Source organism: Mustela lutreola, chromosome 11, assembly GCF_030435805.1.
Source record: "Mustela lutreola isolate mMusLut2 chromosome 11, mMusLut2.pri, whole genome shotgun sequence".
Lineage (NCBI taxonomy): Eukaryota > Metazoa > Chordata > Mammalia > Carnivora > Mustelidae > Mustela > Mustela lutreola.
Window position 1 is genome coordinate 8573537 of NC_081300.1, and position 25911 is coordinate 8599447.

The following is a 25911-nucleotide window of genomic DNA, read 5'->3' on the forward strand; positions in this document are numbered from 1 at the left end:
GAGAATACATATATTGCATATCAACAGAATTGAGGCTTTCCAAGTAAAAAATCAGTCTCACTTCAATAGAGTAAATAAAATAAATCAGCATTTACAGATCATATTTAGGAAAATGATTGGGAATTACAATTCTACTTTTCTCTATTATAGCAAAATCAGGACATAGTTTGATAAATACTAGCTTATATGTGTTTGTTTCCATTTTGGTTATTTTGTTATGTCTTCTCACTTTAGAGTGGACACACACCACTTTCCCCTTCTCTGTCCCTCATTTGTCTTCTCCTTCCCTCTTCTCTCCGTCCTCCTAAAAGTCCCTGGAAGGAAAGGGAGGAGGGGAGGTGGAAGTGAAAGCTCTGAAGAGATTAGAATTCTTGAAGTCCTTCAAGCTTCTTTTTCATTCACCAAGCCCGGGTGAAGATGTGCTTGATGTGCTTTTCTGAATCATGTGATTTACCAGTCGTCTTGATACTTCTTTCTGTCTGTGTCTCTCCTAGGCACAGTCCCACCTCTCAAATGTTCTACTGATCAGTAAGTTTCCAGTCTATTCATTAAAAAGTTCCGGTGCACTGCTGGGTTTATTTAGTTAAAATAAAAGATTGATGTGCACAGAGCCTCAACATGGGACATAAAAACAACCACAAGATGGAGGTTCATTCATGTGATGAGATCATTTGTATTAAGGAGAATCTTTGTCCTTAAATTAACAGTGCAACTTTTTTTTTTTTTAAGATTTTTACTTATTTGTGAGAATGAGAGAGTGTGTATAGGGCGAGGGCAGGCAGAGAAGCAGAGTGTGCAGGGAGCCCAATGTGGGGCTCTATCCCAGGACCCCAAGATCATGACCTGAGCCAAAAGTCGACACTTAACCCACTGACCCACCCAGGTGCCCCAACAGTGCCATTTAAAATGAAAAGATACTTTCTTTAAAAATTTATTTCCTATAATACTAAGGCCAAAAAAATGCAAAAATGTATGCAAAATATAGCACTGTATATTTCAAATATATATGTGAAATTCTTCCCCTCTTGTATAAGTAAGAATTTATAAAAAAATTTCATTGAACAGTGAGAATGTTAAAGTTCAAGAAATTAACACAATATATTGATTTGGTGATTTCTGTGAAAAGCAGGCAATTTTGTGTCTGTCACAGACACTCGTTAAATGTGATTAGATATAAAGATAACATAATAAGACTTTACAACTCTTTCAGAGAGTGATAATTGACTGGTTACTGTTTTGTTACATGTCAGCACCTATTTCCAGTGTCACTTATATATATAGAAATTATATTCACATAGATATATGCTGCTTCTACATGGTAATCACATACCTATGTACACAGGGTACCTTTACATGATACTTAAATGCCTAATTTATATACATGTAAATTAGTTTTTATCAAAATAATGTTAAAATTACGATTTGACTTCATGTTATAATAGAATCTATAGTATTCTCTGGACTTGGGCGTGTTTTATATGCAGCTTGGTTCATCTGGCATTTGGGGACATTTAAATCTTGATCCCGGAGGGGATCTCGGAGGCACCAAGGATTCCGACCTACAGCTGCTCTGTGCTAAGTAATTATTTTGGTCCAAGTAGTGAGTCTGAATTCTTAATGAAGAGCACAAGAATAATCAACACCTCTTCCTGCTCATCAAGATAATATATATTTAAGGAAGAGTTTTCTAACTGATGAACATACCTGTTGGTTTGGTTAGACCTTCCGGAATCTTGAGTTTCCAAGTTCTGTCTATTCCTAAGATGAAGAACTACACTTGTCCCAAAGAGCCCAGATCTGGACTCTGTGCCCTGACAACCAGACAAGCCAACTGACTATATATATATATATATATGTCAGTTCCAAACAGTCCCCAGTCAGCCCTCATATTTCCTAACTGACATGCTTTACAGTAGAACATTTTGATGTAACTAGATAGGAATCAAAATGAACTAGAATGAACTGCTTCCTCTGTATTCCCATTTTACTTTATTATCAATCAACATGTTATACTACTGATAACAATTTATGTGTTTATCTCCCTATATAGACTTTAAGCCCAGGCTGGGCAGGGATAATGATTCATTAATCTTCATATCAGTCAGCTTCTACAGCAGTGACCAGACACAGAGTACAATATAAAGGCTTGTTCTGTTCAAGTGAGTCAAACGCAAGCAGGTATTTTGATGATCAAAAAACTTGTTTCATAATTGAAATAATTCTGTACTTTCACAAGTAGAAATCTGCACAAAAACAGATTTATCAGTTGTATATGTCAGAACCAAATACACTATTATGGCTGGTTTCTGAACACATATAATGGGAATTATGATTACTGACTATAATATTTCACTTCAGAGATCCGTACTGCCAAGTCACGGAATTCTAATGTGATTTAATCTTGCATTTGCAATTGATTCCTCCGATAGCAAAGAATAAGGAAAAGTGATATGGGATTCACGTTTTCCGGCCATGTAGGTGTTAGAGGTCCTATGAGTATGAACTACTTATATAATTTAAAAATATGAACTTATCAAACTCACTTTTAATTCACTGTTAAAGAGATTGAGTGAAATAACAGAATTGTGCATTAAGACACTATAGGTACTTTAATGGCAGGAATAGAAACAAGATGTAAATGTTTTCCAGAATGTTGACCCTAAAACACACAAACTGCAACTGCCATTAAGAGATTATTTTTTAAATATAAAAGCTATTTATTTTTAAAAATCCTATCTATAGGTTTTAACAATTCCAAAAACCTGAAGTTCTCAAAATCAGAGGGTGAATTTAATTCTAGTTCTAATATTTATATTATAGCCTATAAAAGCTATTTGCCAAACAATGCACTGAACTGACTCAAAATTTCTCTGAAACTAAAAACGAACCGGAAGAGAGTGCGCTTCAGCTAAACGGAAATGTTGATGCAGGTGCCGTCACTGCTGACCAACGCTCCCTCCACAGTTGCTCAGACTAATGGAGAAGGTTACTTACTGAGAAGTAAGATCAATTGCTTGAAAAATACTGAGACAAAAGTATAGCAAGTATTCCATTGTGTATATATACCACATCTTCTTGATCCATTCATCTGTTGATGGACATCTAGGTTCTTTCCATAGTTTGGCTATTGTGGACATTGCTGCTATAAACATTCGGGTGCAATAAAAAAAAAAAAAAAAAAAAAAAAAAAAAAAAACACACACCTAAAAAGTATAAAAGGAAACAAAAAACACAAAGATCCCTTTTAGTTTTTTCTTCCTTTTGGAAAAGACTGAAACTGTCAGATTTGTCCTATTCTAACTTTTTCATACAAAGTGTGTGACACTCTGTGTTCCTATTCATGAACAATGTTACTCTACCTTACAGTGACAGAGAGAGCAAGTGATCAGACGTTAAGTAACACAAAAGAAAATGTTCAGATTAGGAGGCGGGTAAAAGGGAGGCAGCCGCTACCAAGCACCAGGGAGGCATGGGTCGCGAGTGAGAACGCTGCTTCCCGGGGGAACCCGTACCTTGCTTTGTTCCTGCAGATCAACTCGTGATGTCTTGAAATCAGAACTTTGAGAGTTTGTGCTGAATCTGTTTTTCCCACCCAGGAGCTCTTCCATTTCTTTCACTTGAGCCTTGAGTTTTCTATTTTCTTTTTCCAGTCCTTGCTTTTCTGTTTCAAGTATTTCCCTCTTGTCCCACTCCGAGATATTTTCAGCCTGCAATCTCTCTAGCTAAACACAGAAAACACAAAGAGAGAACATGGAACACTTGTAATTGTCAAAAGGCAAGGCACCCAGCAAAAAAGCCCCCACTGACAAAGGTTCACAGATACATAAGTATAATTTTTAAAAGGAAACCATATTTGTCTGAAAAGTTGTGAACAACACAAAGATCCTAAGACCATGCCATGCCCTAGACCACTAGAGCTTTCCTCCTGGCTCATGAGACTATGTCTATAACCACACAGACCATATTTGTCAAGTAAATATGTCAGGGGGAAAACTAAGGTATTCTGCCAACAATCTCCACTTAAATGGTGAACATTTATCGATTGAGAAGGTGCAAAATAATTTCTTGGGCAATTCTGGGTTGCACGGATATAGCTCATATATTCACTCGGTCATTTATTTATTTATTTCCTATACCTTTCAAGTTCCACATATTATGCTGGTCATGGAGAACAAAGAAAAATGAATGTAACAGAATAGTATAAATTCCACAATTAGAGTAGTGTAAAATAAAGTCAAACACACAGAATAAGTGGTTAATTGGATTTCTAGGGAAGAGAGGTTGGCAACCACAGCCAGGTGGCCAAAGCTGACCCACTTATTTTAGTATATTCCATAATGGTTTTCTTTTTGAAAAAAAAATTTTAAGTACTATTTCAGACACATTAGCATTATATAAAATTTAAATTTCAGTCATAAACACAGCTGTATTGTAGTGCAACCACATTCATTGGTTGCTTATGATTGTTCTCACACTAACAATGGCACAGTTGAGCTGTTGGGATAGAGACTATATCACCAGCAAAGCCTCGATTATTTACTATCTGGCCCCTTACAGAAAAAGTCTGCTCACCTCTGCTTTCACCCCATGGTGCCCAACCAAGGCTGCACATGAGATTCTCCCGGAGAAATGTTTACAGTTGCCAGTGACCAGAACCTACCTCTAGAAGTTTTGATTTAATGGATTTAGGGTAATTTTAATGTATCCCTTGGTCAGTTTTTATTTTAACATTTTTAAAATTTAGACTTTAAGACGCAATAGCAAATGTGTTAATTTTATGTAGTTTTATTATGTTAAAAAGTTGTTCATTCTTAAAATGTGGTTGAATTGTGTTTGCCTGTTATGATTTTTTTTCTTGTTTTGAATGTTTTAAGTAGAAATGATTAGTAATTATTTCAGCTCTAAAATCTAATTCTGAGTGCTGAATTCTAATCCTGATTTATCACTGATTCTGTGGGTAAGATTAATCTGTTAACTTCAAAGCCCAATATGGTCAATTTATTCCCCAATGTGACAGGGTTTGTGGAAAGTAAAAATTAATGAAATAGAGAGCAAAACATTTTACATAGCAATATTCTACTTAGAGAAGAAATTATGGTAATATAATTTGGGAAAATAATTATACAGTTATTTCTTCTATAAATTTGGGCATACGTATATCCAAATGTCAAAGTAATTTCATGGCATAAATCTAATGGTGAAGCCATTCTTCACCATAGAAAAACAAATGGAACATAGTCCTGGTTCTGTCACTTTCTCATTGGCTGAATCTGATATATGTTTCTTCTTTCTGTTCCTGTTTTTAAATAAAATTAAGACAAGGACACCAGATTCATCGAATTTGTGGAATTATAAGGACTGAAAGAAATCAATTATTTGAAATGCTTTCTGAACCATGTAACATGATTAAAATAGGAGGCATTTTTACATTGTTAAAATAAAAATTGGAAATTATTTATTTTTACATTGTTAGTTCCAAATGGTTTGACTGAAGAGTATTGATTAGTATTAGACTATTATAAAATATTTTTCATGACATTTTAAATTCTAAAAGACAAGTCAACTTAATCAAAATCAACTTAAAAATGTCATACTTTAAAAAAAAAAAAAAAGAAAAATGTTAGGCTTCAAAATATCTTTGGAAATGGATTCGGTTAAAAAAATCTCCAAAGTCTGCTTTTTCATGTATATAAAATTGAACCATTATTGTAGAAAATGTTCTGTTCCCAAATCTAAGAGAAGCTCTGGCTTCTAAAAGGCAGGAAACAAAAATTACATTCTTGGGACTAGACCTTGTTTATCAATTATATACAATAAACTAAGGGATCAAATTTTATTTTATTTTATTTTAAAAGATTGATTTGAGAGAGAGAGCGTGAGCCTGTACATTCAAGTTGGGGAGGAGGGGCAGAGGGAGAGAGATTGGATCTCTGCTGAGTGACGAGTCTGATACCAGCTTGATCCCAGGACCCGGAGAGATCATGACCTGAGCTGAAATCAAGTTGGACACACAACCCACTGAACTAGCCAGGCACCCCAGGGATCAATTTTAGATGATGTGGTTTAACATGTAGGGGATCTATTTGGGAATACGAGGTGAAAACAGTATTTCAAAATCCAATTACCAACATGTCATTTTTTTAATTATTAAGAATAATGCTTAAACTTTTTGATATCATCACATCACTTATCAGAATGAAAATAATAAAGCTATCACAAAAAGTCATTAACTTGGTGATGAAAAATTAATTTTAGGAAAACATATGTATTTCTGGCCAAGGACAAATATGTCATGTCAAGGCTTTGTGAAACTATAGGCATTTAAAATAAAATTCCTAAGTCAATTTCGTACCTGATAACAGATTACAGGTAGAACTCAGATTTTATATAAGTAACAGACGGTTTGAATGAATAAACTCAAAATATTTAAAAATAATAATTAAAGGAAGGAATGATTTTATAAGTTGTAACTACAAATCTTAAATAATGATATCTGATTATTTACTATTTGCAAGTTATTGACAGAGCAATTATTTCATAAATTTATGTATACAACACACAGCAAAAAAAGTAAAGGTTATGTAGAAATTGGAACATCATAAATACTATAAACAGTTTTATTTCTGTTTTCATTTTATATAATTTTTTCTTATATGTTATTCTTTTCTAAGAATCATATGAAAATCTATTAACATTAAAAAACCCATTCAACTGAGGGGAGCCTGGGTGGCTCACTCAGTTAAGCCTCAGACTCCTGATTTCCTTGATTCTGGCTCAAGTCATGATTCAGGGCTGTGAGATCTAGCCCACCTTGGGCTTTGCCCTCAGTGGGGAGTCTGCTCCATATGCTCTCTCCCTCTGAACTTCCTCCTGGCTTGTGCTCTCTCTCTCTCTCCAAAATAAATAAATCTTAAAAGACATTCAACTGAATGCAAGATAAAAAGAAAGGAAAAATCAGGTACTATTTTAAGCTTTCAGAATTTATTGTAAGCAATTCTAATAATCACAATCAAATTGAAATAGAATTCCATTTATTTGCTTTTAGTAATCAAGAAAAAAAATCCTAAAATTTTTCATTCTATTTTATTCTATATATTCTATTCTATTTTCATTCATACCATGAATTTTCACTAATAGTGGGTATTATTGTTAAATAAATTTCAGGGAATATGGGAGTTATTGAAAAAATGTTTTCTAGAATTTTTAATGTGAAAATATATTCTCTAAGGAGTAATTGGTAAAATATATATTTTTTTATTTAATGATTCCAATGTTATTCATATTAAACATTGAGAATAGGGGTACCTGGGTGGCTCGATCGATTAAGTCTGCCTTTGGCTCAGGTCATGATCTCAGGGTCCTGAGATCAAGTCCTGCATTGGGCTTCCTGCTCAGTGGGGAGACTGCTTCTCCCTCTCCCTTTGCCTGTGCTCTCTCTTTCTTTCTCTGTGTCAAATAAATAAAGTATTAACAAAATAAACATTGATAAAAATATGTAAACACCCAAACAACTATTCAAGTGTTTAACAAAAACTATTTAGTATCTCTTACATAAGAGGCACCAAATAGTCTATTGACAAAATACAAATATAGGTATAAATTGGGCTTAAACTCATATGAGGGATGAATTCCCTGAGTGCTGTAAGAAAAGCCTGAAATAAATGAGGCACTCAGAGGTTATTTGAAGGAGTAATATGCAAGCTGAAATCTGAAGTTTAAGAAGTCAAAGAGGCAGATTCAAGGCAAGAATGTTTCAATAAAAGAAGCAGGAAATAGGTTTGAACATTACAAAAGCCAAGAGTTCTATCATGAAATATTAGGTGTAGGGTAGAGTATGATATGAAATCTAGACAAGCAGGCAGTGGTTCCTGAAAGTAAATGTGAACATAAGAATTATCTGAGTCGCTTGTGGAAAATGTAATATTGCGATTATTCCCAAAGATAGAACTATGGGATCATTTCTAAACATTTTCATCTCACTCAATGTTATTGCTCCTTAATGCTATTGAAAGAACATCAAAGATTTTAATCAACACAATAACTAGAATGCAAGTTTATGAACCCAGAGCCATGCCATTTCGTTCATCAGTCTGGACCTGACAATGCTATTTAAATAACCTATAAGTTCTGTTGGAGGAAGGAGAAGCACACAATGGTAGTCTCTAGGAAAGAGCCTTCCTAGATTTCAATTACAACAATGAGACACAAAGCAAAATTAAGAAAGCATCCTGGAAGAGTCAGTTATTTAGCTTATTGTACCCAACACTGGTAGGATTTCTTAGATTTACTCTTAGAAGACTTCCAGTAGAATGAACTATAGTTGAGTCTCAATCCTCTTTATCTTGAAAGCCTCCATTTTTTTAAATAAAATATGAAAAATATTTCCTACAGCCTAGTCTTATAAGGCAGAAATTATTTTATTTAGGGGAAATATTTATTCCAAACTCAAATATTTCATGTGACTTTTTTTTTTCTAAAAAAAAAAAAAAAATACAGGGACGTCTGGGTGGCTGAGTCAGCTGAGCATCTGCCTTCTGCTCAGGTCATGATATCTGAGTCCTGGGATCAGGCTCCATGTCAGGTTTCCTGCTCAGCAGGGAGTCTGCTTCTCTCTCTCCCTCTCCCTTTGTCCCTCCCCATTGCCTCATTCTCTCCCTTTCTCTCAAATAAATAAATAAAATCTTTAAAAATTAAAAAAAAAGAAAAAAATCATCAGCCAAATCAAATAATGACAGATGAAATAGTATCTTACTTTTTTATATTTTATCTAGATGACAATCATTTTGCAAGTGGACATTGTTAACTGAGAAAACCTACAACAGAATGTACTATGAAGCATTCTGCAGGCTCGTGAGAAGTCACCTAAAACCGTGTGGATATTCCAATAATATATTTGCAAATATTCAGAATTTTCATTTCAGACAAGTCAGCCATAAAAATCACATTACAAACTGTAATTTTGGAGGTAAGAGGCAAAAGGCAGGAAGCCTGCTATTTCCTAGCAATATGAGATTATTACTGAGGGCAATATATTTTTGTTGTAAAGCTATATATGTTATTTCTTATCCTTACAATAATCCTGTAAATTTGTACTTCCTGCCATGAGGAAACTGGAGTCCTTAAGAGTAAAAGTAATTCTCAAGGAAGGCAAACAGTCCAAGCTATGGTTCACCTATAGTTCCTCTTTGGTTCCAGTCCTGAGCTCATTATACCCATACCATGCTAACAAATTAGCTGTTAATATATCTATATCCCTTTGCAGTTGTACCGACCATATTTTGAAACCATTGTACTCCATTACAGCAAAAGTATGTTTTCTTTTGATATATTTTGGGGTGTTGATCTTATTTCATCTTTCTCTACCAAGAGACTAATTAAAAAGAAAACCAATTCTGTAGACTCACATTAAAAAGTCTGGCAACTCAAACCTAATGCAGTGTGCATATTACTGATGTCATCCCACCCCAGGGTCTTTTAACACTTTCTCTAAGTCTTAAAATCACAAATAATAATTGCATAAACTCTCTCCTAAATTAAAATCTACTTCCCACCTGCCCACAGTTAAATACAGCTCAGTGATAGCTCACACCCTCTTTTACCAGAAGTCAAGAGAACAATAAATGATTTTAGTAAGGGGCAATGTCACATGTATTTTAGTTACCTTTAATTTCATTTTAAATCTTTGGAGAATTTCAAAAAGTAAAGAGCCATCCCCAGAACTAATTTGAAATAAGATGTGTGCTAAAGTTAAATAAAAGAAGAGGGAACCACATGCAAAAGAAATAATCTAGATACAGACAATACACCCTTAAAAAATTAACTCAAAATGGATCACAAATCAGATGTAAAACACAAAACTACAGAACTTCTCAGAAAATATATAGCACAGAAGGAAATTTAGATGACCATGGATTTGGTGATGGCTTTTTAGATACATAGCCAAAGGCATGATTCATGAAAGAAATAGTTGATAAACTAGATCATGAAAATTAAAAATGTCTGCTCTGTGAAAAACAGTGTCAAGATAAGCCCAAGACTGAAAGAAAATATTTGCAAAAAACATATCTGACAAAGGACCTTTATCCAAAGTACACAAAGAATTCTTTAAATTCAACAACAGAAAAAAACCCATTTGAAAACGTGCCCAAGATCTACAGATAACAGACATCTTACTAAGAAGATATACAGATGTAAAATAACATATGAAAAGATGTTTCACATCATACATAATCAGGAAAATGCATATTAAAACAACGGGATGGCCCTACACACCTACTAGAATGGTGAAAATCCAGAACACTGATACCATCAAGTGCTGGCGAGACTCTGGAGCTACAGGAACACTCTTGCATGGCTGGTGGGAATGCAGAAGAACATGGCCACTTTGAAAGAGAGTTTTGTGGCTTCTTACAAAACTAAGCATATTCTTATCATACTATCTAGTGATCATGCACCTTGGTATTTGCCCAATGGAACTAAAAACTATGACCAAACAGAAAGCTGCACAAGAAATAAAAAAAAAATAAAATAACAATATATAAGTAAGCCTAAAAATCCATATTAGGTTGTCTATTGCAGCTTTATTTATAATTGCCAAAACTTGAAGCAACCAAGGTGTCGTTCAGTAGGTGAAGGGATAAACTGAAGGATGTCCAGACAAGGGAATATAATAAAGCCCTCAAAAGAAATGAGCAATCAAACCATAAAAAGGTGTGAAGGAATCTTAAATGTGTATTACTACAAAGCCAATTTGAAGAGGCTTCATACTGTAGGATTCCAACCAAATGGCATTCTGGAAAAAGAAAAATTGGAGACACTGAAAAATATTAGTGTTGTAGGGGGTAAAAGGAGAGGCTATAAAAATATTAGAAGTTGTAGGGGGTAAAAGGAGAGGCTAGAGATAGGGAAGAATAAGCAGATGGAGCACAGAGCTTGTTCGGGCAGTGAAAATATTGTATATGATACTGTAATGATAGATGCCTTATATAATTGTTCAAATCCATATAATGTATAACATCAATACTGAACCTTAATGTAAATATGGACTTTGGGTGATAATGCCATGACAGTGTAGTTCATCAGTTGTTACAATGTGCCACTCTGTGATAGATTTGATAATGGGGGAGGCTATGCATGGCTGGGGTAGGAGGTATAAATCTCTATTATTTTACCCTCAATTTTGTGGTAACCCTAAAACTTCTTCAAAAAATAAAACTGAATAAAAATTTTTTTAAAAAGGGACCTTTTCATATTTTGGACATTCATTCTTTGCCAGGTATGTTTTACAAATATGTCTTTTTTGTTGTTTTTTTTGACAGAGAGAGATCACAAGTAGGCAGAGAGGCAGGCAGAGAGAGAGAGGGAAGCAGGCCCCTCACTGAGCAGAGAGCCTGATGCGGGGCTCGATCCCAGGACCCTGAGATCATGACCTGAGCTGAAAGCAGAGGCTTTAACCCACTGAGCCACCCAGGTACCCCTGTTTTACACATATGTCTTACTAATCTTTGACTTGTGTTTTAATTATCTTAATAGTGTCTTTATAGCAAAAGTTATAAATTTTAGTGAAGTACAAATAAACTTTATTTATTTATTTTTTTTAAGGAGGATAGCCAGAGGGAAAGGAACCTTCATGTACTACTGGTTAGAATGCAAACTGGTGAAGACACTGGAAAACACTAAGGAGACTCCTCAAGAAATTAAAAATAGAATTACCATATTACCCAGTAATTCCACCACTGGGTATTTACCCTAAGGAAATGAAAATCCTAATTTGAGGGGGCCTGGTTGGCTCAATGGGTTAAAGCCTCTGGTCATGATCCCAGAGTCCTGGGATCGAGCCCCGCATCGGGTTCTCTGTTCAGCATTGATTCTGCTTCCCCCTCTCTCTGCCTGCCTCACTGCCTTCTTGTAATCTCTGTCAAATAAACAAAATCTTTAAAAAAAAAAAAAGAAAAGAAAATACTAATTTGAAAAGATATATGCATGCCTATGTATATTGGAAGATTATTTACATAATTAAAATACAATAGCAACCGAAATGTCCATCAATAGATGAATAGATAGAGAAGATGTGGTATACACCCCCCTACTGGAATATTACTCAGCCATAACAGTGAATTTACAACAATATGGATTGAGCTAGATGGTATCATGCTGAGTAAAACAAGTCACTCAAAGAAAGAGAAATATCATGTGATTTCACTCATGTGTGGAATTTGAGAAACAGATCAAATGAAATAACAAAGGAAAAAGAGACCAAAAAATATAGATTCTTAAATATAGAAAATAAACTGGTGGTTGCCAGAGGGGAGGTTGGTGGGGGAGGGGTGAAACAGATAAAGGGGATTAAGAGTACACGACTGTGATGAGCATGGGGTAATGTATATAATTGCTGAATCATTATATTGTACATCTGACCCTAAGACAATATAAGTTAATTATAGTTCAATAAAAAAGGAGGCAAAAATATATATCCTGATTGAACATGAATCAAAAGCAATGTAAGCTATTTACACAAGAACACAGTATCTATGTATAAATAAGTCAATATATGTTAAAATGACAAGGAAGATACATGTATAAAGACTTTACTTATACTCTGGCAGAGAAAGCTTAAGGATTTCACAAGTAAAAACTCTAAATGGGTATTTTGGACCCCTAATTTTGCAACAGCCAGGCAGTCTAAAAAATTCTTACTGGTGTTATAGAATTTCACACACAAATATTTTCTCCATTTCACTGTAGAATCATTGAAAAATGATGTAATAATCCCCTTGAATAACCTAGTAGCTGTTAAGATTTAAAAATATGAATAATCACACGTTGTTATGTTAAACACAGAAAATTGTTTTATGAGAATGTCCCAGAAAAACCAGAGAAAAGGCATAATCTAAAAACAAAATAGTGAAAAGATGCTTTTCTGCCACTCTCCTGCCAAGCTTTCTCCGCTGCAGTGGATTTCTTACAAACTTGATCAGGCATGAACTTTACAGAAGCATGATTTACAGAACCTGAGATGTGAAACACAGCAGAGGGTTTAAAATGTGGATCTTGTTCCAGTAAGAACAGGAACCAGAGGTTTATATAAGGTGTTTAATGAGACTTAATTTTGCCATGGGTTAACTGCATCCTCATGTGGGCTCTATTACTAAGAAAACTATGTAAACACACAATCCTTAGCAAGATCTGCATTAGGAAAATAAATACATTATAAGAAAGATGAAATTAAGCAAGCTATGAAAGGTAGACTTTATCTTCAAAATCTCTCCTAAAAGTAAATGTAGATAAACAGGGCGCCTGAGTGGTGCAGTCAGTTGCGTCTCCAATTCTTGGTTTTGGCTGAGGTCATGATCTCGGGGTGGTAAGACTGGACCCTCCACTGGGCTCCATGCTGAGCGTGAAGCCTGCTTGAGATTCCCCCTCTCCTTCCCCCTCTGCCTCTCCAACCCAGCTCTTGTTCTCTCTCCCTAAAAAAAATTGCCAACAGGTCTTCTCAGAGATTTTGATAGTTCTAGTATCATTTTACCTAGAACATATACTGACTAATTGCATGTACTCTGATAGTTCAGATAAAAGAGAAAGTTAACTTTAATTATTAACATTGAGCTATGAAGGGGAAAAAGGTGTATATATAATTTACAGGAGAAAACGGTAGAAAAGTACGATGGAAAAATGAAACCGTGTCGGGTTTCTCCAAGCGCCCCTACACGACCACTTTCCATCAAGAATGACTTGGTGTAACACATTCATGTTTTAAAGATGCTTGCTGCTTTTTAATATCTGACTTGGGGGGAAATTTGACAAAAGAGATACATTGATGAATTCTTAAAAAAAAAAAAAAACAACAGTGGAGAATAAAAATTAGTCTTATTGATCAAGCCAGAATTACACCATCTTTTTTTCACATTAAAATTAGAGTGTTCATTTAAAAGATTAATTTTATAATGAGGCAAGTTAATTCCCCATTCATCCTTAATCTGAAGCCAGCACTTTTTACTGACTCCTCCATTCATTAACGGCATGCAATGACAAATCTGTTGACAGATCAACTGTCCATATGTGTGTGGCTCTGATTCAGTCTCTTATTCGATTAGTCTATCAATCATTGCACAAATACTGCTCTATTTATTACTTATTATATACAAATATTATGTATATAAACTTTTGTTGGTGTATATATACTTAATTGATTTTATACCCAGCAATATCTTTAAACTCTCATGAATTATGTTTTGTAGACTACTTTGTATTTTCTAAATAGGTAATTATATCATCTGTGATAATTAATTATAATTTTGTATCTTTCCAATTCTTATAATTTTATTAACTTTTCTTCTTTTGTTGAACTGTCTGGCATCTGGAGGAGAATCTTAAATTAAGAAAGTGATATCATTGGGGCATCTGGGTAGCTCAGTGGGTTAAAGCCTCTGCCTTCAGCTCAGGTCATGATCCCGGGATCCTGGGATCGAGCCCCGCATGGGGCTCTCTGCTCAGTGAGGAGCCTGCTTCCCTCTCTCTCTCTGCCTGCCTCTCTGCCTACTTGTGATCTCTATCTGTGAAGTAAATAAACTCTTAAAAAAAAAAAAAAAGAAAGTGATATCAGGGTATGCCTGGATGGCTCAGTGGGTTAAGTGTTCAACTCTTGATTTCAGTTCAGGTCATGATCTCAGGGTCGTGAGACTGAGCCCCGCACTGGCTCCATGGTGGGCAGGAGCCTGCCTAAGATTCCCTCTACCCCTCCCCACGCAGACCCCCAAAACACTCAAACTCCCTTCCTCTCTCCCTAAAAAAATAAAGATGATATTCCATCATTAAGTATTTGCTCTAAAATTTTCCTATTCTATCAAGATGTAAATATGCACTTTTATTCCCAGTGTGCTAAAATGCTTTTCCATAAAATCATGAAATAAGTTGTAGTAACTATTTTTATGGGAATTTTGATATAACCACATAATTTTTTCTTTTAGAATGTTTAATGTGCTGATTTATAGAATAGATGATCTAATGTTAAAATATACCCTTCATTCCTGTGACAAACCAAATTGTTATCATTCATTATCAGATTAAGACTGCTCTGTTTGGTTAATATTTTTGCCACTATATTTATGTGTGGGAATGATTGTCATTTTCCTTTCTTGTATTATTCCTGTCTAGATGCAATATTAACATTAAACTCACACAGTAGATACAGCTGGAAAGTTTTTCCCCTTTTTACTCCTGGAATATGTTCTATAAAATTGGAATGATTTACTTTGAATGGTAGAACTTACCATAGAATGTCCTGATACTGGAGTTTTATTGTAGGAAGAGTCTTAATTTATTAATTTTTAATTTCCTTTATATGATGTTATAAATCCATTTAGGCATTCTATTTGTATGAGTCATACTGGGTAAAGCTGTAATTTTCTGGTCAATAACTTATTTCTTGTAAGATTTTATTCTTTTTAGCATCATGCCTTCCTAGTGTTTCCTTTTCTTTGTGAATCTCTGCTCTACCTAAAGCTGTGTCCTTTTTTAGTTACTATTTTTTTCTAATTAAAGCTCTTGATTAATTTTACTTAAATTTCATTTTAATTTCTTTTTTCTTTCTTTGAAGAACCAACTTCTGGCTTTGTTTACTAACTCTATTACACTTTCTAAATATATTATTAATTCCTAATACCATCTTTCCATGCCCATTTTTATTTTTTGTGCTAGAAATTAGCTTGTTAATTTTTTTGGTCATTGTTATTTTGTTACCCTAGGTACTCCCCAAGAAGAAGCTATACAAAGGGATTAAAAAAAGCAATGACTTTGGGGCGCCTGGGTGGCTCAGTGGGTTAAGCCACTGCCTTCGGCTCAGGTCATGATCTCAGGGTCCTGGGATCGAGTCCCGCATAGGGCTCTCTGCTCCGCAGGGAGCCTGCTTCTCTCTCTCTCTCTCTGCCTGTCTCTCTGCCTACTTGTGATTTCTCTCTGTCAAATAAATAAATAAATAAATAATTAAAAAAAAAAAAAAAAAGCAATGACTTTATTGGGAGGAATTAGTATGAGAGAAAATGAGAGGGGAGCCGGAGAGTCAGGGGCAGCTGGACTGCAATTAGTACTGACTTAGATATGGAGGTGGGAGGAGAGGAAGGAAGGTTGGATGAAATCATCTTAGATGTCAGCGTGGTCCAAGGAGAATCAGGTGAGGCCATGGAGGAACTGTTAAGTCAAAGTCACTAGTGAGGAGGTCACATCTCCCAAAAACAAGGAGACTGCCCTCTGCCTGAGTAGTCTGTGGGAAGTGGGATCTTAACTGCCTGATTTCAGAGTACAGCAGCTGGAGTTCTGGGTTAATTACATTCCCTGTAATTGAGATCTGAGAGTCACCATCCCATGGTAGACATAACTGTTTCCTAATATAGTCCTTGATGTTATAAATATCCCTGAATTTTGCAGCATCCCTCAAGATTTCAGGGCTTTTATCTTTCAGTCTTATATTCTGTTAAATATCTTTCTTTGGCCTATGAGTTATTTAGATGCCTGTTTTCCAATATTCAAACAATAAGTTTCTTAGTTATTTTCTGTAATCAATGCTATAATATATGACCACCCATGGTCAAACAATACTGTCTCTTGGAATCATGCAGTTTAGAGCATGACCACATGCTAAATCCCTATCTCTCCATGCAGCCTCCAAAAATCAGCAGTGGGAAAAAATAAAATCAGTCATTCTGCAAATAGAATTAAGAGACTTAGTTTAATAGAAACCTTGACTCACAAGAGTTAAAATATATACCTGAGAACTGCAAAGTCCTCTCTGGAGACAATGCAGGAGCAGTCAGAGGGGAATTATGCATAAGAGGGAACACCAGCTAGGGAGGACTCCCAGAAGGGAACATCACATCACCCTTCGGAGGGAGATACCAAGAGGAAATCTCAGACCTGGAGGACCAGAATACTAGCTACTGTAAGAAATGTAAGAAAGGAGCTGAGAAAGTATGAAAGATAACAGCTTTCAGTCCTGAGGTGGGACCACTTACCAGGGAACTATACTATTGAAAGTAGGATTGTCATTTGGATATTTCTAGGATAAGAAAAATTGGAAAGCAAGAAGTTGCTATTAAGGCTCCTATCAAAGAATCAGAATACAGATTAATCCACATTCCTCTACCTAAGATCTTTAGTTAAAACCAAACAAACAAACCCAATCCTTTTAGTGTATCAACCAAAGAAAATACTCTAGAACTAAGAAATTAGGTACATAACCCACACACACTCTTCATTATTCCATCGTTTCCATAAAACCACCTATCATTATTTATTCTTGCTTGCCTAGGAAAATCTTACCCACTTTGTCACAAACAGAAAAAAGGAATGCAGTATCCATGCAAAACTACTAAAAGTAGAAAATAAAATAAGAATCAGAATTTTTTAAGTGCTAAAAAACAAACAATACAACTTTTAAAATGGCAGAAGACTTAAACAGAAACTTCTCCAAAGAAGACATCCAGATGGCCAATAGACACATGAAAAGATGCTCAGCATCACTCATCATCAGGGAAATTCAAATCAAAACCACAATGAGTTATCACCTCACACCTTTCAGAATGGCTAAAAACAAAAACAAAACACATTCACAAGAAATAAGAAGTGTCAGTGAAGATGTGGGATAAAAAGGGACCGTCATGCACTACTGGTACAGACACTGTGAAAACAGTATGGAGGTTCCTCAAAAAATTAAAAATAGAGTTACCCTATGATTTAGTAGTTGCTCTACTGGCTATTTACCCAAAGAATATGAAAATGGTAATTCAAAAGGATATTTGCACCCCTAAGTTATTTACATTATTTACAATAGCCAAACTATGGAAGTTGTCCAAGTGTTTATCAATAGATGAATAAAGTGGTGGTATATACATACAATGGAACTTTGAATTGCTGAAAAATACTCTTTATAAAACCACCATCTTGACAAAGAAAAGCTATAATAATACCACACTCCAGCATGAACTATATCAAAGCAAAAAGAGAAAAATATGTAAAAATATAATATAGGATACATGTAAACTAACAAACGTGTATCATATTGATTATATAACCCAGAATATAGTCTATTAAGTGATTCTGAACACAAAACTCTCATTCAATATCCAGTGGGATATATTCTCAGAGCAGTAAGGACTGCATGGAAATCTTAAACAACATTCAAGAGGATTATCTGGGGTCATAGTACTGATGTGAGTTTGTAACAATTTTATGTTGTAAGACAAAGCAAATAACTTTTTATATTAATCTTATAAAAAAAGAAACAAAATTTTAAAAAGAGATAAATAAAAAATTAAGAAAATGAGACATATACATTGGAAACCAGTCTGGTAGTTTTCTAAAAAATTAGTTTTATACCTACACAATGAACCAGCAATTCAACTCCCCTCCCAAGATTAATAAAAACATGACCACAAAACATAAATAAATTAAAATATATTAAAAGTTGTAATCATTATGGTCAAAATATGGGGAAAAAAGTGTTCAGCAACAGGAGAATAGATCAATAACTTCCAGTGTATTCATACAATGGGATATTATTACTAAATTAAAAGGAAAAAACTACCGATACATGAAACACCACGTATGAAACAGAATATGAGGCGACTGGTACAGTCAAGTATTTATGGTATGTTTCCATCCATATGAAGTTCTAGAATGGGAAAAATTTTATGGCACCTCTAAGGTGGGAAATTGGCCAGGAAGAGGCATTAGTAAACTTGAAAACTTCTCAGGATGACAGAAATATTCCATATCTTGTAAAGAGTGTGCTTTATAAAGATGCTTGCATATTTCATGATGCATTGATCAGTATCACTCAATATCTGTTCTTTAAATTGTGTGTAAATTTTATCTCGGCAGAAAAGGTCAGCAATAAATACTTAATGCTAAATTTAAATGAAAATTTTGAAATATGAATGTGAAGGCAGTTTTCTATCTCCCTCTACTGAAAGGATGTGGGAGCAATTATACTGCAAGGGAAATTAACATGTTCAGCACCCAGATCCTTCCAGTAAGGTAAACCATGGCTCTTTGAGAAATCCCTAACTCTAATTCCAAAGCTAGGAAAGCACAAGATGAACTAAAATATAACTGTGTCTGAAAACAGTTAATCACTGAGTGATTAATGGAAAAATGTCATTGGGACACCAGCTTAAAAGAACTCCTAGTGGCTAAATCTGGGACAGTTTGAACATCAAAAATGAAAACAATATTAGTGCATAGTAAGTTGAATAAAAATAAACTCGTAAGTCATTAATATAACCCAAAGAAGGATAAACAAAGAGGGAAATTTTTTGAAACAAATTTTTTTCTTTTTTGCAGAAGAATGCCAGCTAATAACCATAGAAAGATAGCCAGAATTAGAACTTTCTTTTTTTTTTTTTTTAAAGATTTTATTTATTTGACTGAGAGAAATCACAAGTAGATGGAGAGGCAGGCAGAGAGAGAGAGGGAAGCAGGCTCCCTGCCGAGCAGAGAGCCCGATGCGGGACTCGATCCCAGGACCCTGAGATCATGACCTGAGCTGAAGGCAGCGGCTTAACCCACTGAGCCACCCAGGCGCCCCCAGAATTAGAACTTTTAAAAACTATGAATTATAATAATTATAACCAGTTCACATAAAGATCACCGATAGGTGCCAAAAGCATTAGATAAAGGTATTTAGAGAACAGGGTATTTTTAGGATATCAGAGACTTTTCTGAAAGATCATTTACTAATTTCAAAATGAGTATTGGAGAGAGCTGGATGACCACGCCCTCATCAAGGAATCATGCTCAGCATCACTAACAGTAGAACAAGATGGCACCACGTTTCTCTTTATGCAAATCATAAGAAATATATGTATTTCTTATGAAAGAAATATGTATTTCTTATGTACTTCATAAGAAATAGATGTATTTCTTATGTACTTCATAAGAAATAGATGTATTTCTTATGAAGTACATGTTATTCTTGCTAAAGAATGTTTAACCTGACTGTAACCTAGCCTGTAAATCGGTGGTTCTCAACCAGGGTCGTTTTACCCAAAGGTGACATCTGGCAAGCCTGAAGACATTTTTGTTCGCTATGTGTGAGGAGGTGCTGCTGGCGTTTGGTGGGTAGAGGCCAGGAATCCTGCTAAATGTCCTCCAACACAAAGGACAACACCCCACAGCATATCAGTAGTGCTGAGGTTGACAAAATCCTGCTCTCTACCTACTTTCCTCCTCACAAGTAATATGGGAACTAGAATAACAAATACCATTAGCAAAGTTAGGCAACTCCAGAATGTGGTATATTCTGCCATAGGACTACTATGATTTTTAAAAATAGTAATCTATGAGGAAATAATGGGAGAACTGTTCTAGTATAAGAAGATGACTAAATTAAGATAACCCCTTATGCCTTAATAAACTCAACTGCATTTAGACAAACAGAAAGAAAACACATCCTTGAACAAATAGAGGGAATTTAATATGAACCAGACATTTTATAGTAAAAAAAAAAAATGGGTGTATTACTAGGGAGGCACCAGACCTCCAAATACCAATCACAAATCAACAGCAAGCCTAAAAAGGTGAGAATGGTTTGTACAATGACATCTATGTTTTCCAACTTGAGAGAACAACTCTACAATGCACCTATTCTAGGGTGATACATGTTAAAGAATTTGAGAAGAGGATCATGATGAATATAACTTGTGTTCAAATAGTACACAAATGACGGAAATTAATCTCAAAAGATAATGTTCAATTTAAAAATTAACAAACTGAGGGTTGCTTGGGGGAGGGGGTTTAGAAGAAGGGGGTGGGATTATGGACATTGGGGAGGGTATGTGCTTTGGTGAGTGCTGTGAAGTGTGTAAACCTGGTGATTCACAGACCTGTACCCCTGGGGATTAAAATATATGTTTATAAAAAATAAAAAAATTAATTAAAAAAAATTAACAAATAGAATCAAGTATACGATAACATCATTTATAAAAGTTTAAAGTGTACATTTTTTCAAGAACATATACATATTCCAGTAAATGCCTATGGAGGGAATGGGTGTGTGTGTGGGGGGGTACACAGAAAATAAAAAATGAATGAGTGAATGCCAAGAAGAGAGGGACTTTGTAGAGATCCAGGGTGACGACATGCCATGAGCCAGGGAATACTGCATCAAAAAATTCTCTGCTTCTAAGTACAAAAATAAATCCAAACATCCAAATATAAATATTAGTGTATGCATGCGTCCCAAAACACAATTTAAAGAGATAATTATATTTTTTAAAAAAGGAAACTGATAAATAGGGTTGATTCTGGTGAAGAAATGGAAAGGTAGAGAGGATGAAAATACATCTATTTTCTTGAAAGATTCAAATTAAAAGAGTTGTACTTATAGTGGCCCTGAAACACAGACCTTCTGGATGTGATTCTGGTAATGGAGTGCTTACTAGAGGCCAGCTGCAAGGACCCTAGGGGGTGGTAGCAGAATACGAACTATGAACCTCACCTGTGGATTTGGAGAAGGTGAGGGGAGGCATAGATTTAAAGAGGAAACATTGTATATAGTCACTTAAGAGTTAAATAAGATAGAGGCAATGGTAATTATCTGGATTTTGAGCTTGGCCAGATTTTGTTAAATGACTTGGAAGCCATAAAGAAAATAACTGACAGACTCAGGTCAGCCAATTTTCAAATCAGCAAATGTTATTAAAGCCTGAATTTGTCCCTGACAGTGTTTAAAGAAGCTCTTATCTCCTGAATCTGGTGGGTAGACTAGGTGTCTCCAGGCCCAGAAATTAATCTTACATGGAAGAGCTGCATGGGAGGCAAAACACTTAGTCTTGACAGTTCTCTTGTGCTAAATCAGGGCCCTAAGAGGGAAGTAGTGGGACTTTGGAACCTGCAAAGAGCTTATTTGAGTAGATGCACTTGAACACCTTGAAGCAGTATTTCATCCCAGTGAAACTGCTGAAAGGAGTGCCTTGAAGACCATGTAGACACAATCAACCTGCAGGGCCCTCGGAAACAGCAAATGAATGGTGGGTTGATGACAGACAACCAAATGTAATCAAGCGGTAACCCAATCTCATATTTTCTTTCTGGATGTTGTATCTTTGCCGGAACTCAAATGACCTTGGTGTCCTTCAGAACATGTCAATGGTCCATTCTATTAAATATATCAAGCTAAGTACACATCTGATGGACAAGAAATGGTAAGTATTAGGGGTGCCCTAGTAATTCACAGGCATGTCAGAGAGTAGGAAGTTCATCCACATAGATTAAGGGTCCTACCACTCCAATGAAATATTTAGGGACCTAGTTTTCTGGAGCATGCAGAATCGTCACCTCTAAAATAAGGGAAAAGTTATAGCACTAAAAGAGAGGCAGAATGGTTGGCCGTGGAACCTGGAGATCCAGCACTTGGAAGTAAAGTTATGACCCATTTGTGGGGTGGCTTAAAGCATGGCACTTTTAAATGAGACCTAGTGCCAGAAAAGGAGCAGCAGTTCCACGATGTTGGGTATGCTTCCCTGCCATTCATTCCACTTGGCCATGCAAATCCAGTGTTATGTCAGAGAAAAGGATACCGTATGGAGACTCTGGCAGACCCCAATCGAGGAGTCTCAGAACAGATTCCTAGGGTTCTCAAATAAGGCAATGCTATCTCTAGAGCTGGACTACTTCTTATTTGAAAACTAGCTCCTCATATGCAAAAACCAGTTCCTAATAGAGAATGAGTCCTGACCCTGGGAGTCTAGAGCTGCCCATCATGGTCTGGGTATTATCACACCCATTAATCTATAAAATCAGGCAGCCTTAAGAATAATCCTTCTTATAATGAAAATAATATATTGAGGTTCAGGCCCAGCAGGTGCAGAGGACAGCAGTAATTTACACAGACAGATGGACCTAACCCTCAAATTACCGATCTATATGACATGGATATCTCCCTCTTAGCTCACACGTATGACTTCATGGGTGGTGTCTTTCAGTAAGCTAATGTAGAAGGACAGGAAATCAGGTATGATCCGTGAGTACATCTTCTTGATAGGTCAGCAGGAGATAAAAATGGAAGGTACTTGAGCACCTACCTACTTAGCAGCGGCCCTGAAAGACAGTGGTGAGAAAAAAATCTTCCCGATACTTGGAGAAATACACTTGTCATCAATGTTGAATGAGGGGACAAATGACTAAAGGTAACAATAAACACACCTGACCGGAAACTGGTGAATCACATGGTCTCTTGGCTAGGGTCCTCTATACAAAGCAAAACTGAAAGACTAAAGACAAAGACGTCTATGCAAGAGGCACAGGGATGGACATACAGATGTGGACATAAAAAAACGTGATTTTTTTTTTTTTTTGACTCCCATATCCTATCTGCCAGAATTTTTTTTTTCCCTTTAAATCACAGAAGAGGCATTTTAGCAACCAGATGGGAAGGATGGTGGCATCCAGTCAACATGAGTCACTCTCAATCCTCCACCAGTCCAGTGCTTGAATAATGGGTGATAAATAGAGCTGTAATATCAGGGTTCAAGGTTATTCTTGGGTCCAATGGAATGGGCTGCCGCTCAGCAGGGTGATCTAGCTGTTCCCTGACCGAATGTGTGATCCGTGAGCCTCAGAGAATAGTCATTTAGTGACAATATACCAGAACCTTCCTATGAGAGGCAATGTATAGTTTTCCCCTGAATTGAAAAGTACTTTAAGTTTGTCTTTTCTCTTGTCTGCCAGCACCATGATCTAAAGACTTCATAGAAAGTGGTTTACCAACAGATTCCCGTTGTTCCTGAAACATCACCTAAAAGGTTGGGTACATTTAACAAAGGAGAAAAAAAAATGGGTGTATTACCAAGGGATGCACCAGCCTTCCAAATACCAATCACAAATCAACAGCAAGCCTAAAAAGGTGAGAATGGTTTGTTAAATGACATCTATGTTTTCCAACTTGAGAGAGCAGCTCTACAAGGCAGGACATAGTCCCCTATTTGTGACATACTAATGGCCAATGTATGAGGCTGTGTCCCAGTACACTGAATATATACATTCAGAAACCAATGCATGAAAGTAGGAATGGTTTTTCTCACTTTTATTCATAGTGTCTCCCCATTATTCTCAATATTTGCAGAATTTTATTTATACTCTGGCAGGGATAAATAAAACATCTATGTAAAACGTGCTTTTCCACTGTGCACTATAAATATATTACGATTTTGAGATTTTTTCAATGTTTTTAGTCACTTGGTAAGGTTAAAAGTTTGAGCCTGACAAAATATTGTTTTGAGTTTTGATAGCAACATTAGAGGTATATGTAAGTGCAGCTTTACATCTGTTGTTTAAATTTTCTGTTTTAGAAAAGGAAAAGATATTTCTCAAGTGTAAGTCAGTTAAAAAAATCAATTACTCAAATATGTCAGTGAGCTAAAGTCCAACACGAACATTTGTCCAAATTCAAAAACAAATGTCAATGCCTATGGATCGATTACATGAGAATCTTCAACTCACCTGACCTTTTTACTGAAAAATTCTTAGACATTTATGGTAGAGAAAAGATATCCCCAACAGATTTGATAAAGGTCAAAGTATAGACTTGAGTATTATTTGAAATTTAGTTTCCAATAATTATTTATGACCTGAATTCAAAATCACTTGTAAGGAAATTTTTAAATGGCTCTCATCTAGAATCAGGCAAATTTCTTTTGCGTTTCTTAATGTACTTGTTTTTTATTTCAGCTCCCTCCAACACTTCCACATCTCCTCACTTCCACAAAGTAAAATAGACCGAGGAAGGACCTTCTTCCCTCCCCCTATAGGGTAGTCAAAGTATCCAATTTTTTGAGTTCTGAATGACATTGGTTTCTACTCCACTTGGATTAACAGATAAACCTTAGTGGAGGCAAGGATATGACACAGAAGAAGAGAAAATATAGAACAGGAGCAGAAATTTTTAAAGACCCAGGAGTTAAACAAACAAAAGCCAGTGGTCAGGATTGTGGGATCTCCTTACAAAAGTCAGTGATGGCCTAATGAATAATATTTCCCATTTTATTTCTCTGTGCTACAGGACATGGATTTCCAGTGTTTGACTGGTAATAACTGTCTTGTTTGTTTACATTCTTACCCAAATGGCTCAGATTCAAATTTTCTAAAGTGCAGCAAGGCAAAGCCTACTTTTGTATTGCACATAATCACTCCTTTTTTAAGGATGCTTGATGATTTTTTAAGACTGGTGGATTGATAATCATGGTTAAAACATATTTTTAATATAATAAAAAAGCAAGTGTTCCTGTAATCACATATTATATCATTATTTAGCTGCATCATATAGCTGGGGTTTGCCTGCTTTTTATATTTGTATTTGACACTGTAACATAGGAGGCTTATGTTCCAAAAACATTTAAAAAAATAGGTTCAAAACAGTAAGAAGAAAAACACTTAAATATTTCGTTGATTTATGATGGTGTGAGGTTTAATTCTAATTCTGCCATGTACTAGCTGTGAAGCCTGGGGCACATTCCCTAAACTTTCTGCGTCTGCTTTCTCATCTGTAAAACGAAAATAGTGCTTCTCTTATAGGGCTGATGTGTTGATGAAATGAAATCACATATGTTACGGGCTTATAAAGCACATGGGACCTACAAAGCATTCATAAACATTAGCTGTAAATACTTAATGATACTCAGTCTGAAAGAAAACAGAAACATGTATTTTAATAGATATATGTGTACCTTCCATTACTTTTTAATATTTAAGGAAAAGATGCAGAGATTAAGTGACTTTTCTTCTTCCTTTCTCTTTTGGCCTTTTTAAATTCTATCCATGCTCACCTCCAGATGACAACCTCCACTTTTTGTAAGACATATTCTCTTTGGTTGATAAAATACTTTGTAAAGAGACACCTGGGTGGCTCAGGTGATTAAGCCT

The 25911-nt window shown here is 35.5% G+C and overlaps 1 protein-coding gene across 12 annotated transcripts in view; it reads right to left on the reverse strand.

Moving 5' to 3' along the window:
• Nucleotides 1–25911, reverse strand: part of CCDC102B (coiled-coil domain containing 102B) — a 320660-nt gene that overhangs the window by 136872 nt on the left and 157877 nt on the right. For all 12 annotated transcript variants that reach the window (XM_059140061.1, XM_059140060.1, XM_059140062.1 and 9 more), the window contains one exon: nt 3513–3722. In XM_059140061.1, the coding sequence (XP_058996044.1) occupies nt 3513–3722 (210 nt within the window). The remainder of the gene's footprint in view (nt 1–3512; nt 3723–25911) is intronic.